At 43.8% G+C, this 15551-nt stretch overlaps 1 protein-coding gene across 3 annotated transcripts in view; it reads right to left on the bottom strand.

Moving 5' to 3' along the window:
- Positions 1–15551, bottom strand: part of MCF2L2 (MCF.2 cell line derived transforming sequence-like 2) — a 1607631-nt gene that overhangs the window by 1387276 nt on the left and 204804 nt on the right. For all 3 annotated transcript variants that reach the window (XM_069213109.1, XM_069213110.1, XM_069213111.1), the window contains exon 2: positions 1791–1874. In XM_069213109.1, the coding sequence (XP_069069210.1) occupies positions 1791–1874 (84 nt within the window). The remainder of the gene's footprint in view (positions 1–1790; positions 1875–15551) is intronic.

Here is a 15551-nt window from a genome sequence, read left to right on the forward strand (position 1 = left end):
TTACTTACCTTTTGGGTATAATCCTTGTAACTTCAGGTGTTTTATAGTCTCAAACTTTTCAGATCGTGACTTTGCCGCTTAGGAGATCGAACACAAACTCTGCACAGATACTGTGGATCTTCAGATATCTTAAGAAGGTGTGTGCCTCCATCAGCGTCCGGCGCTGTGGGCTCTCAGTGTTTAAAACTTCACTCTTGATGGATTCCCCTCTGAATGCACTGGTGACAGCTCGCGGTCTCTTCAGAAAAGACCATGAAACTCTGTCTTTGTACAGGAGCAACATGTCAATCTTATCTGCACATTCCATGGCAAGGTACCCTCAAGAGGTCTACAATGGAACCTTCCAGCATCTACCAGGAAACACAGAGGCCTCTCATTTTAGAGGATGCTTGATAAACAAATAACGTTCAAGGTGGAAACAATGTTAGTGATCTTAATAGCATGATTGGCACACTTCCCACATTTCTGTTAGAGAACTCCCTGTCCCTCAACTCAAGACAAATTATTTTGTTCAATTTAGAATGAGAGGTTACACGTTGTTCTGAAGAAGTGCTGTTAGTGGAATGAAAGTAATGACTCCGAATATGATTGGTATTAGCATTTGTAAAGGGTTCTTTCCACCCCTGTGTGCTCCAATCCACCCCGAAGCGCAGCTTTAAAATCACTGAGACGTGTTAATAAAAGCCATCTAGTCCACGCCAGATCACAAAACATTTTCCACATGTGCCACACTAGCAATCCACACTCTTCCAATCTTACATCAGTGTGATGGATAACTATGAGACATTCTAACCTACGGTCTCCTTCACTCCACGCTCGGGTGGAGCTACGCATGACACAAATAGAGCCACCATTAGTCGCCACGCATGACATCGGACCTTTTCCACATAGATCAAACTACAAAGCTATACTCTTCCTGCCTTACACATAGAAGGTAGGGAGGAGTGCAAATGATTCTATCTCACACTCGTCTATCCAGGAGTGAGCACGGGACGTCATCCTAGTTTGGTCATCAAACACTACACCAAAACACTTCCTACATAGTCCACGCTAAAAACCTGAAGTATACACAGTGACATATAAGGGTACATAGGCCACACTATAAACCCGAAGTATACACAGTGACGTATAAGGGTACGTAGGCCACACTTTAAACCCTAAGTACTCATAGTGATGTATAAGGGTACATAGGCCACACCATAATCCCGAAGTATACACAGTGATGAATAAGGGTACACGACCCACACTATGAACCCGAAGTATACACAGTGATGTATAAGGGAACACAGTCCACACTGTAAAGCCGAAGTATACACAGTGATGCATAAGGGGGCACAGGCCACACTACAGTATAAACCCGAAGTATATAGAGTGATGTATGAGGGTGCATGACTATATGTCTCGCTCCTCCCCTCTCCGCTAAAACATAGAGCGCTGCTATTTGTGACATGAAAAGGTACAACTCTGTGGCAATCAGAAGTGACACCAAGCCAGTTCCAAAAGAACCCAATCCGTAAATCCACAGTCTTCTAACCAAGCAGAGCCCAGTGAGTAGAATGTGACGTGTTCACCGAAAAGCGCTTTGAAGCCTGGGCAGGGGTGTGAGGCACTTCACAAATGAAAATACAATACAATACACTTTTGGACTGAAGAAGCTAAGATGAATAAAGATGAAAGAAAAATATTTTTTAGGCACCACTTTTGAAACGGTCGATTTGTTTCCTAAAAGTCTGAACTAGAACAGTTCACGGCAGCTGATTTCCAAATAAAAACCAAAGAGCTGTTCTTACCTGAGAGGGTGGCAAACTGCTTGTGAAGCTGTTCTATAATGTCCACTGCCACCAGAGGCCTTATCTCCTGCTGCATGATTTCATCTGTGGAGAAAGGAAACGGGTCCAATGAATACCAGAGATGCTTCAGAAGTGAAAGCAAAGAAACACAGGCTGCCCAGTGCACCACAAGGAAGGCACTCAGAGGTTAACAGGGCCTGGCTCGCGCAGTGTGTTAGCACATGACTCGCCCGAGAGAGGAAGGCGCTGGCGCTGGGGGAAACCCGTGCACGCGCTCTGCAACATTGCTCTGTAATGAAACATGGGGTGTGCACTTTCTTCAGCGTGTCATAAATGTATGCATTCATAAATCATTCTTCATGCTCTTGCACCGAATTCCCCGGACGGTTGGCCACGTGCCCCTTTTGAAGTGAAGTGTTCTGCCGGAGTCTACCCCCCCCCCCCCCCCCAAAATCAGTTCAATGGTCATTTTTTTAAACCTTGCAAAGTTTCTGTGCCTTTTTTGTGTTTCTACCCAAAAAGGCAAAATGGGATGTGAGAAACAATGGCGCGGTATTATTATGAGAGCACAGCTGGCGTCTCGAGGCAGAATGAAAGGAAGCCAGGCGCAGCGGGAGGTGCAGACACAACAGGGGGCAGTCTTTTGGGGGGGCTCCAATCTGTCCTGCCGTCGAGTGAACTCACGGCGACCCGGCCTTGTGTCAGAATTTGTAAATAATACAAGCGGATGTCTGGGGGCGGCTCAAACTCGCCCTCTTCGTGAAATGCGTGGATATAATTTCTGCGACCTAACTTCTGCCGACTTCAGGAGGCCACACCCGCAGGCACACAGGCATCATCACCTGGAAGACGTGGGGGGGACCCCAAGGCAAGACACCTTACTGGACATTGACTGAGATTTCCTTGTTTATGCACGCTGCTCTATTACAGGAATGCTGGAATTCTTTGTATTGTGTAACGTTTTCTATCCCCGATGTTTGTGCATAAAATTAACCAGATTTCTGATTATAACAACACAGACATCACTATTAAACCGTCTGTAGTGTTTTTGGTGGAGCCAGGCAGTTCTTAATTTGTAAATAAAAACGTGCCGGTGCCCAAAGTCCTCCTCTTAAAAGCGCGACTGCTGCATTTAAAGGTGGGAACACACAATACTGAAGCAGCGTAATCCTGAATCCATCTAGGGCCTCTTCAATCTATTTACAGCCAATTCCTGCTCCTTCAGCTCATTCTAGCAGCTTTCTGCTTTCTACCTTTGTGGCGCTTTTTCTTTTTTCCCTTTCTCCGTCTGTCCCAAATGTGTCTTTTGCTCGCAGCAAATGCTTGAGGCAGGAGAATAAGCCTCGGCCCTCAAAATAAGTGCCGGGTCTCAACACCGGAAACAACAAGCACAAATGAAGCACTGGAGACAGGAATACAGAAGCACCGAGCCACGGTGAGGTGAAAAGGAACATTTTGTTTAGAACCTGTCATATGGCAGAGCTCATGATAATAAATACGTACTGCCAAGTAGGTACCCGCAACGTGACGTCCGCAACTGTCCCTTCGACGTGTCCCCAGGACCCTCGCGACGCTCCCCTCCGAACATTGCATTCTGTTAACACACGCGCGCGCACATACACACACCTCCAAACTGCTGCAGGTTTGTCAAGAACCTGTCCAGCTGTCCTAAGGTTGACGCCCGAGATGACCCCCGAGGTCCTAGAGGTCCTCCATTTGTGGGAGATGTGGTTACGGCCTTGGCTGAGGCCATCTGCCTCCTCCCCGTGAAAGACGTCCTTATGCTCCACTGCTGTGCCCGAGGGCCTTCAGAGTGGGCAGTTAGTCATCGCCAATTGATCAGCTCTCTATTCTTCAATGGCTCTGTCAACAGAGGGGATGCAACCATATGGCTCTCACTGGCTGCGTTTACCCCGTTATTCAAGTACTTCTTGGAAGACTTCTGTATGGCACCAACACATCACCCTCTTCTGACTTCAGAGCGCTTTACAGCAAAGGCACAAAACGTGCACCTCGAGTCAACAGTCTCATAATTGCTTCTGATGAGCTAAAGAAAGGGTAAGTAGTAGAAACTGCTGAAAGTAAACATAGCTCGTTGAATCCTGGTTCATGTGACTCCTATCACCTCTTTCATGGGCCCTGAAATCAAGAGCATCAAGGGGAATCCCAGAGAAACAGAATGGCAAGCCAGGGCTAGTTTCAGCTACCCATAAATCAGTGGCATAACAAAGGCCACCGCAGCCCCCATGGTGCGGGGGGCCACCGAGCTCCAGGGGGCCCCATCAGCACAGCACCCAGGCCTGCCAGATTGTGAGGGAGTCCAGAGGCGGGCCCCTCCATGTCCTTAGCACGGGGCCCCCTCACATTTCGTTGTCTATGAGGGAGTAGCCGGAGGCCCACATCTTGGCATGGATGGCATGTTACTGTATGGGTATCTGTATAGTGCTTACTACTCCTGAAGAGGTGCTGAAGCGCTAGGAGATGGGTAGCACATTACTGCATAAAGCTCAGTTTTGCTGAATTAGTCAAACACAGGATTGTGGTTATTCATGCCACTTCCATTGAGTACCATGCAATTTGTAATGCAATTTTAATGAATGTTGTTTTAAGATTGCCCAAATTCCACGTGTGTGGTTGTTTCATGTGTTCGAGATAGCGGAACGCTTCACACTATTAATAACATTGTCAAACGTGAGATACTAATTGTTTTTCAAGTGCCATTGTTTGCCATTTGTGCAGAATTCTTCAGCGTAACTTATTGAGTAGGTCTTGATTTATAAACAATATTAAGTGCCTTTTACGGGTGAAGTAGGACCCCGTGGCCTGCCCCTCTGCCAGGAAGAGTTCAGGAGCTCTTTTGGAACTCTTTGATATTGCTCTGGCCCATCTATAGTTGCACGTCCTACCATGCCCACTTGGGACTTAGTGTGAGGCTGGCAGGAATTGATTACAAGGGAAACACGTGGGTTGCCTGATGGACCCGAGGAGGCATTTTGACAATAGTTTTCCACATAAGCCCCAATTCTGCGAGGAAGGATCTGGGGGACACAAGAGCCTCAACTACCATTTCCTGCCAGTATTCCCATTTCCATCTTGTACAATTCAGAGCTGAGATGCCAGAATGGGGAATAACGTGGCCATAGAATTACTGGACACTTTCACATATGCTTACTCTCGATTCTGGCTGTTTCCACACATAGAAATTGTTGCACACAAACACAGGGTGGGACTGTAGGTGCAAGTTCATACTCCAGGAACTCTGAATCAATCAGGACCGGGCCCCCCAAGGAGTAATTGCTCAATCTGACTCAGAACCTGACCCAGAGAGGAACTGATCACCAAAAGGGTGGATGACCGTAGAATGGGGACCCCAATTTGTGGATAATCTGTCAAATGATTTGTGGTACACTAGAGTTAATTCAGCAGTACAACACGCTTACTCTGCTGATATGTTCTACACAAAATGTACTTAAAGTGAAGCCAACATCAGTGCTGGTTAGATGCACCCTTGGTGCATCATCCCACGCCCAACTAAATCATCACACAACAAATTCACCTCCAAATTAAACTCAGGTATCACTCAATTACGTTAGAGTAACAGGTAGAGATTCTCAACTCAAAGCCTCCCTCTTTAGACAAAAGGTTTGTGTGTAGGATCCCTCAGGAGATGCAATATTTCCACAGACAGACTCTTCCACCAACAGGGGCAGTGCAATGTCCCCCACATTGACATGGCCAGCCCATTACCTTTATACCACAAGGTCATTTCTTTAGAAAGACAACCACATTAGATCCCCAATCCATTTTGCATGAACCATACCAACCAACTCCTCACAGTGCACAGGGTAACAATCTGATGTGGCAGCTAAGCCTTTAGAGAAGAAAGAAAGACAAACACTATTCTCTTTTGGTGCTAAAATAAGTCAATATTTTCCTTAGTACACAACATTTGCACAAAATCAAAAATCTGTGAAAATTGTTCTTTGGCGCTTGCTGCCGGTGCTTCAGAATGTAGGGGTTAATGAATACTAAGTCAGCCTGGTCTTAATCCTACCTCAAGCCTCTTTCTCCCACCATTCCACTCTCCTGCCTCTTTATCTAACTCTTGCTGGTTCATTTTCTTTTTTTTAAATCTCAATTCTTTATTACCTTTTCAAAATAAGAAAATAACAAACAATGAACTAAATATAGATGCCATTACACATACTTTAAGTGTATAAATTACACAAAAGAAAAGAAAAAAACATACAAACCAATGATCAGTAATAAGTAGAAAATGAAGAGAGCAATAAAAAAGAGAAGGAAAATGATATTCAAATACCATATCTACATATATAGAATGTAAAACATTTTGTCAAGGTAAATAAATAAAGCAGCAAACGTGTGTATTAATACATATAAAATATCTTTAAGAAACATGGATTGCACAGTATTACATTAAGTAAACACATTCAAGATTATCGTACATCTAGAAAAGGGCCCCAAATATAATCAAAATATTGTGAATTATCATTCAGTTTTTATATAATTTTCAATCCTGCTTTTCCCTTTGTCACTGTTTTCATTCCTTTCTCTTTCTCCTTCAGATGATGAAGAATGAGCTCTGGTCCCTAAAAATGAGTAACGATGATGACCACTGGCAACAATGTGCAACCTTGCACAAATTCAGCATTGCAGAGGACTGTACCATCTACCAGTGGTGTAACAAAGGCCCACGCAGCTCTAGAGGTGGGGGGTGTGAGCACCAGGGGGGAGCACCTCAGCACAGTACACTGTGCACGGGCGGCAGGTCCCTGACTGAGTCCAGAGTGGAGGATGCCCCTCCACGTACGCCACTACCATCTACTTAAATCCACTTTTTGTCACAAAGTGACAGGCAGACCTGTTGAGCAGTCAACATTAAGGAGCTCGAGGTAGAAAAGCAAAAGAGGACCATGGTTGAACTATGGGTGAACCAGTGCTTAATCTGTGAAAATGTAAGGGACAGGTCCTGAGGTATTCATAGCTGCCAAGTTTCCAGGTCTGTGAGAGATGTGCTGCTCCAGTCCAGGATTTTGATTTGAATTCTGGGACTTGTAGTCCTGTTTTATAATGGAGTAAGAAAGACTGCACGTCCCAGAATTCAAAGAAATCCTGCACTTGAGTAGCACATCATGCATGGACCTGGGAAACTGGTTATTTCTTTGGAGTCCATTGTGGTTGGTACTACCCAATGTCCCAGCAAAAACTGTCTAACACTAGCCATCACACATTACAAGTGTGACATTTTGACTATTGCAGGTCAACTAACGCTGTACAAATGTCCTGGACCCACTGCATTTATTAATATGCTCTTCATGAGCTCAGCACAAAAACATACAGACAGTGTCATTATGTGGTAGACTGTCATAAAAAAGGGTTGGTGCTGTGCAAACACCAGCAGAAATTAAGCACTAACATGGACACAATACAAATACTACTAGCCACATATCTGGACAACAATTTCTGAATTTAAAATTTCTGTGGTAATGATTTTCAGACACTAACATAGTAATGACGCATGTAGTGCATGCGTTATGTTATGCCGTGTCACGCCATGATGCTTTAGGTTAAGCAACTCTCAACCAGCATCTCTAGAAAAGAATTGCATTGTTACAATTTCACTTAAAATTGGATTATGCACGAGATCTCAGAAGCGTACATTATGCAGTAGTTTGTATCAAATTCGTTTTTTATAAGGAAAATCTCTTAGGTTCGTAGGTTATCATATTATAAAGTGCCGTCATGGCTTTATACCAAATAGATTGATCAATAAATATTAGACTCAGAAGAAGCACTGTGTAAAACTTGAAACTCAGGAGTAGGTCGAGACGAAATTTAAATTACATCAGTGTAATTTGCATAATTTCAGGAGTAAGTTTATTTCATCAAATTCCTGAACCAATGCATATCATGTAATTACGGTGTAATTACAATGTAAAATTAGAGAGAGGGAAATGCAAGAATTAATAAATACTTGTGTTATTGCTACTATTCTTAAATGAGTTTTTGCAGATATTTGGACGCATCTTTCACTAAAGTTTAGTGCTAACTGACAGATCTGCATTTTGCCAAATTATGCATTGTAGCAAATTAGTCAACTGGTTGAGGAGGATGCAGCCCTAGTGAAGCAGAATCCATAATTCTTGCCAGGCAAACCCTAAATTCGTCTGTGCTCAACCCTCTGGTAGCTTGACACAAAAGTAGCCAGGGTTAACCTAGAGGCAGTGTGTATAGTCTTAATGCAGTACTTCAAACAGTCATAAAGCATAAACGCAAAACAAGAAAAAAACCACATCTACTTAAAAAAATAGAGTAAAATTTAATAACGTATTTAAGACCAAAGTGAGAAAATCCAATCAGTAGAACCGTAGATATGCAATTGTGAAGTTTTCATGAAAATCAAGCACTAAGAAGCAAAAGGCCCTAACAAGTGCAGACTAACTGCGGTGGAGTGCAGCCGGATGGAGGACTGATTTTGGTCTGCTGAAAAGTACTTTGTGGGTTGGGCGTTGAGATGCAAAGATCATGTGTCGTGCTGCACGGGCCAGCATCACGAAACTGTCAATGCTGCAATGCTAGGTTCGGCATCGAGAAACATTGCGCAGCGGTCGGTCTACGTACCGTTGATGAGGAGATGCGTTGCTCAACGATGGGCTTAATGGACTGTAGAAGAAGAAATGTGATGCAATGTCCTGTGTTGCCTTTGAGAGAGCTGCTGGGGCTTAGAAGGACTTGTGCTGAGATGCATCGATGTCAAGCTATGTCACGCTGGGGCAGAGTCAATGGCAAACTGCGCCGTGCTGCATCGAGATCCTTGGAGTTGCATCAATATCGAAGAAGCCTTTTATGTCCCTGTGGAATTGAACAGGGGCCCAGTCAACTGACCATTTGAGATTTACTGGAGTTCTGGATCCACACAAGCAGGCTGGATTCAGCAGCCTGCTTTCGTATGGAATGTTGAGGGTCTACCTTAGGAATAACATTTGTATTAAAAAGAAAGGTTTAGGCCTGACAAAGGTTTATTATGCCAGGTTGAAATGGCAGTTTAAAGCCGCAACACAAGCTGCAATGGCAGGCCTGAGAAATGTTTAAAGGGCTTCTTAAGTAGGTGTCACAATCAGAGCTGCAGATCCATAGTAGCAGTCAATTTGCAGGCTCTGGATACATGTAGTACCACTTTACTACGGACTTACAGGTAAATTAAATGTACCAATAAGGTGTAAGACAATTTCATCATGTTAAAAGGAAAGAGCACATGTACTTTATCACTGGTTAGCACTGGTAAAGTTTCCAGAGTCCTAAAAGCTAACAAAAACGTGTGCAGAAAACAGGAGAGTGAAGTCAAAAAGTCTGGGGATGACCCTGCCATAAGGGCCACATCCAACTCGCATAATTTCACATAATTGTCTAGAAATGTTGTGTAATTACACAAAAGCTCACTATCCACACCCCTACTCTGGAGTAACCTCAAGGCAAAGTATGCCATACAAAACAGCAAGTGATGCATAATCAAGGGATCCATGAAATGTATTTAATACTAATGAGAGCAGAAACAAAGAGTATGTGTCAGCACAAAGCAAGGGTGCAACCCTTTGGTGTTGGTGCATGACCATTTCCTCATTAGAACAGACAGCGAACGCTTATACCTACGTAGATACAGCAGGTGATAAATCACCATCCCAAGAGTACACGTTCTTCATGTATCACTACAATGAAAAACCACAGGTGGAGCATATCATTTCTTGATTATAGGTAGCTAAGAAATACATCTGGAGTAATAATTTACTTCCATCCAGAAATAACAGAGTGAGTTTCAGGAGCAGTGACAGCAGTGTGTAATAAAAAAAGTAGGCATCTGTCATGAACGGCGTGTGTAGTGACAATACCTACCAATGCTGCAAGTAGTTGCAGATGGTAATAGTTTTGACATATTTTAGAACCATGCGAGAGCTGATGTTGCCAAACATGGCATAAACTTTCATCGCCAGCAGCCATGATTCTTTCCCACAATCCACAAATGAATCCGTGTCAGCTGCTCTGTCTTCTAGGAGGTTTACGGCTTTAATAACATCGAATTGCACCATCTCAATAGAAGGAAAACAAAGGCCCTGATTTTGAATTTTGGAGGACGGGTACTCCATCACAGATGTGACAAATATCCCATTCGCCCTATTGCAAGTGCATTGTATCCTAATACACTTTTAATAAGGAAGAAGAAATACCATCCACATTTGTGACTGAGTACCAGTTAATTCAAAATCTAAATTAGTCCCATAAATCCTCCTTTACATAAATATTGGATAAACCCTGAGAACCCTCCAATCTGATCTCAATTTCTAGGAATCTCATTACCCAAGCAGAGAAGGTAAAAGAAACTCAAGAGTAATTGTTGACTTTGTCATATCTATGTAGCATCGTACAAATGTTACAGTTTTATCCTTCAACTATTATATGAAATTCCTACTATGGATTTTGTCATTCTTCTTGAAAGAGCACAGAGCCACGATACTGTGAGTACTGTACTGAGAGTCCTGGCCTGGCAGTCCGGGTTGAACTGTTCTCATGGGGAGCAAGGTCAAGACTGATTTGGATATGGCTGGGACCAAACTGGGGTGGCGTGGTGAACAAAAGAACAATGGATTTAACCCAGATCTGTGACTGGGGATGAGCGTTTGAAAGGTTTCGGCACTCCGTCCAGCATCCTTGTGTTAATAACATTTAAAGGCCAACATCCTCATTAAGAAAAGGGCTCAATCTACCTGACCAGTAAAATTTTTAGGTATTGGAGCTACTGGACATTTCACTGCTTCACTATATTTATATGTTAATGGTAATTACAGTGAAGCCTTGCAATAATTACAGCAAAGGTACCAGGAGTTCAGATCTACTGCTAAAAACATCTATAACGACACAGACTTTAGCTGTGGTAATCTCATTGACACTGTTCTATTTATCCTATCCTTTACTGAAAAAAGTATAAATAGAAAGGAAGTGCCTACCATATTGCTATGACCACCAGCAGACATTAAAGCACTATTGATTAATGCCTACGGTTAAACGCTACATGTTGGTGCTTCATGTTGTAGTTGGAGGGCAGAATCTTCACACAAACATCTGGAGCTACTCAGGTAAGTGTAATGGCATAACAAAACTTGAGTCGAACCCCTAGCAAAGTAGCACATACACACCAACATCCCATGCATCCCTACATTCTCACAGCATCTACACTCAGCACTCCACAACATACCCACTTATCCCATGCATACACAGACTATGGATGGGCAGGGAGCTCCGTTGAATTCAGGTCAGGGCCGTAGACAGCAGAAAGAAAGATGCAGTTTCAGTGCACACAGGATAGGCCGGTGCACAAGAGACCTGAAACGGCAGCTTTCACTACCTATAGCCCTCACCCGAATGCACCCGATCTCGGAAGCGCTAAACAGGCTCGGTCAGGACTCCGAGGGTCATGGAACTCCACCTCTGCATAATTCCAAGCAGTTTTTAATCAACTCACAGAATTCCGCAGAGTAGAACTATGTGAACTCCGACCAGGCCTAAGCAGACATAACAGACCACTACAATGCACAGTCTCTTTTACAACGGCCTCCTAATACCTTGATAGACCATGAATGCAGTATCTGACCTTCATTCGACCTTTGTCTTGCAAGCTTTTCACTAACAAATAACTTTTGAACCAGCAGGGTCAATAAGCTTGGTTGGTGCAGTACTGAAGACAAAGACATACACATGGAACCAAGATACAATAGCTCAGTTGAACGACGACTAACTACTACCCGTAGGTCATACATTTGTATCCCAGAAGGGTCAACTGCACCTTACATCAGTCAAGGGGCCAGATGTATAAAGCTCTGTTACTGGTCGCAAATGGCTCATCAGGCCGTTTGCGACGAGTAAAGGACTTTGTGCCATAAACCATCCCTATCTTGCAAGTTGGTAACTTATTACTGTATTGCAAAATAGGGTTTGTGACTCGCTATCAGGAAGGGGGCCTGCCAAGAGTGTCCCTTCTTAATAGTGAGTCGCTGGGGGATATAACAATATTTTGCAACCAGGAATGCAGTCGCAAAACATTCGCAGTTACCACGACCTTCAAGTTGGTGGTAAGCCATTTGCAAACGGGACGGGGACTCTTTCCTCTTAGCGAATGGGGGTGCTAACATTTTTAAGAGCAGACAGTGGTCCCACAGACCACTGTCTACTCTCAAAAAATGAAGAAAAAAAACTTAACTTTTTAGTATTCTTTTTGTAATGCATTGCATTTTCCTTTAAGGAAAATAGCCTGCATTACAAAAAAATAGATTGCTTTATGTAAAAGCAATCATAGACATGGTGATCTGCTGACTCCAGCAGGCCACCATCCCTGTGACTGTAGCCATTCACAATGGGTCGCAAATTGCAACCTGCCTTGTGAATAGTGATGAGGCAGGTCCATTTGCGACCCACTGCAAATCGCAAACAGTATCCAACCAGTGCTTAATTTGTAAATAAAAATGTGCTGGTGCCCCGAGCTCTCCTCTTAAACACGCGGCTGCTGCATTTAAATGTGCGAGCACGGAATCTTGTAATCCTGAAGCCATCTCGGGCCCCTTTAATTCATTTAAAGTAACTCCCTGCCCCTTCAGCTCACTCTTGCAGCTTTCTGCTTTCCCCCTCTGTGTCGCTTTTTCATTTTTCTCTTCCTCCGTCTTTCCCATATGTGTCTGTTGCTCGCTGTAAATGCTTGAGGCAGAAAAATAAGTGCCGGCCCTCAAAAATAAGTGCCTGTGCCCCACACCGGAAAAAACAAGCACAAATTAAGCACTGGGGATGGGGGAACACATGTAAAGGTCAGGCGGGCCGCATGGGCCCTGGGCCGTTCTTTGTGTATCATTTGAGAAGCCGCTGTAGCAGTTACCAACTTCAAAATGGAGTTTACAAAAACATTGTGTTGGATTAGACATCTGAGGAAGACATGCCTATCATGCCTCCATCCTCTCTCAAGCTAGCAACCAATTATATCCAGACTAATTGTGGAAGGGTGCACTCCTCACCAGTTTTTTGTTTTTACTTAGATGAAAGTTATGGACAAATGGCATCTGCAACACACCTTTAGCCTTCACGGAGACAGCATCATAATTCAGTACAGTCCATGAAAAATATGGGCAAGTGGTCACCCTATTGTACACAATCACAGGAATGTTGTTCAAATGCCCAGCTCATGGTACTGTTGAACAGCAGCACAGGCCTGCACTCAGTACGGCTGTGTACAGACTCAACACTCGAGATGGCTGTACAGGGACCTAGCACTCAAGAGCGCAGAACAAATGCCTACAGCTTTAATAGTTGTGTGCAGGTCCAACACACTGGGTGGTAGTTGAACACAGGGACAGCACTCAAAATGGTTGCACACAGGCTCACTCTCTTGGGGTGGCTGTAGGAAAAAGCCCTCAAAAGGGTTGTACACACTACACATCCCTTTGAGTCATTGTACACAGGTTCAGTGCTCAGGGTGGTTGTACACATGGAGAGTATTAGGAAGGCTGTACTAAAGCCTTGCATTGGAAATGACTGTATACAGGTCCAGCATTCATGCTGACTGTACACACAAATAACACCAGCGCAAACATAGTCAAAGGCCGAGACTGGACAGCCGCCTTTAGGTGGCCCAGCACAAAGGAACAACTTGTTGCTCAGTCGCTGCACAAAGGAAATATTGCCCCATGTCATGAGGAAATGAATGGGCTAAAACCCATTTCTTAAAGGAGTGAGGCATTTCTTGAACTTTTGCTGAATTCACTTTTCCGTCAATGAAAAACAATATCAAATTAAAGGTCTCAAGACCGCGACATTCGCGATGTCGGGCGAACTGCAGCAGCCAGGGTGGTCCGACTGCCCTATTATGACCATGGCAGATGGGCCACGGTCCGACCGCCTGCACCACTAGGTTGCCACCTGTCGACAGCCTGGCGGTCTCGGCGGGCACAATCTGCCAGCCTTTGCATGGCGGTGTCACCGCCATGCAAAGGCTGGCAAAAAGGGGGTGTTGGGGGCCACATGGGGGTCCATGCACTGCTCATGCACTTGGCCTGGGCAGTGCAGGGGCCCCCATGGACAGCCCGTCGCACTTTTCACTGGCAGAATAACGGGCAGTGCACTGCAAGACAGGTGCTGTCGCACCCAATGCACCACAACAATGCCGCCGGCTCAATTACGAGCCGGCTTCAATGTTGTGGTGAGTTTTCCACTAGGCCAGCAGGTGGAAACGTTGTTTTTGCCCGCTGGCCCAGTGGAAAACTCCTAATAGGGCGGCCAGCATACCGCCAGCACTTTCAAAAAGACCGCCGAAGTCGTAACGAGGGCCTAAGTCTATTGAAGCTTTTTTATTCTTTCCTGCACATTTTCGCATAAATATAACGAAAGCTACAGATTCAGAGATCTCAGAAAAACTCAATTTTTGTTGAAAAATTTAGATTTCTAGAAATGCACAGTTTCCCTTGTGAATGAAGATCGGTAACTCTATTGTTTTGTGTTGCATTGCACTTTTGTGCATTGTTGTAAAAATGGCTGAGGGGCGAGGTGGATGGATGTGAAATGATTCAGAGAAGTGTTTAAAATGATGATGTGTGAGCTCAGCAGTGTGAAAGACAGGAATGGCAGCAATAGATTGTACAAAGCAAGCATTGGCAAAGTCAATAGGCCGCAACATTAAAAGGTCGAGTTGTTAGCTTTGCCCGTGCTTTTATCCAATTGCATGTGTGGGCAGGGATCAAGACACAAGCGCATGCATGGCTGGCACAGATGGAATGGGTTTCTAATACAAAAATCCTTTCTAGGATGGCTGCAGATGTACATAAGTATACCATGGTGGCTCACATGTATGCATGCTTTGTGAAAGGTATGAATTTGTGTATCGGGACACATGCATATTGATATGCATAGTGATGCAGCCAGCTAGTTTTGAATAACTGATCTAACCTGGCAAATTGCCATTTAATACTGGTAAATTAAAATATAACAAGTGAAAAAAGTAGCACCACATCAAATCTGTTTATTCATTGATAAAATGTGAAGGAACTCCAACAAAGCCTTAACAGCAGTGCATCAAGGTGGATTAGGTAACAGACGTGGCAGCTAAATGTTGCCCAATCTGAAAAGGACACATTCCGTATTCAGTTAAGCCAAGCAAGATTGCATTCCTGACATCCAAAAAGCATTAAGTATTTGCCTGGATCACCAGCCTTTTCCCTTTAACTAAGAAGCGAGGGAGAATTTCCTTAAGCTCTTCAAAAGGGAGTAACATGTAATCTTGTTGACCGGTGCACAAGAGGTAAGAGCAGCTTTGATATTAACACCAACATTTTTGGTCAACTTAGCAGGGCCTGGGAGCGGGCCAAGAGTCAGTGACTACCAAATAGCAGTCCGGGTCTGAGGATGTCTACAAGTAGAAAAAAGTAAAGCCAAAAGAACAAATTAAAACTACTTCGAAGGTTAAAGAATCTTTAAAGAAATCCACAACTTGGCCAATAATTCTTAATTAATCAATATCCGGAGTTCTTACCTTTACAAAGAAAAAGTACTTTAATTCGCACAGAACTAAATACTAAAAATAAAATGACAAATGTACAGAATTAAATAATGGATCACTCTAGCACCACCTGAACCAAAGATCTATTTTAGAAGGTCTACCAGTGTTACACAATGAATAGCCCCACATTATGAAATTTGCCAGAGAGCTCACTT

The sequence above is a fragment of the Pleurodeles waltl genome, chromosome 11 (assembly GCF_031143425.1).
Source record: "Pleurodeles waltl isolate 20211129_DDA chromosome 11, aPleWal1.hap1.20221129, whole genome shotgun sequence".
Taxonomy (NCBI): domain Eukaryota; kingdom Metazoa; phylum Chordata; class Amphibia; order Caudata; family Salamandridae; genus Pleurodeles; species Pleurodeles waltl.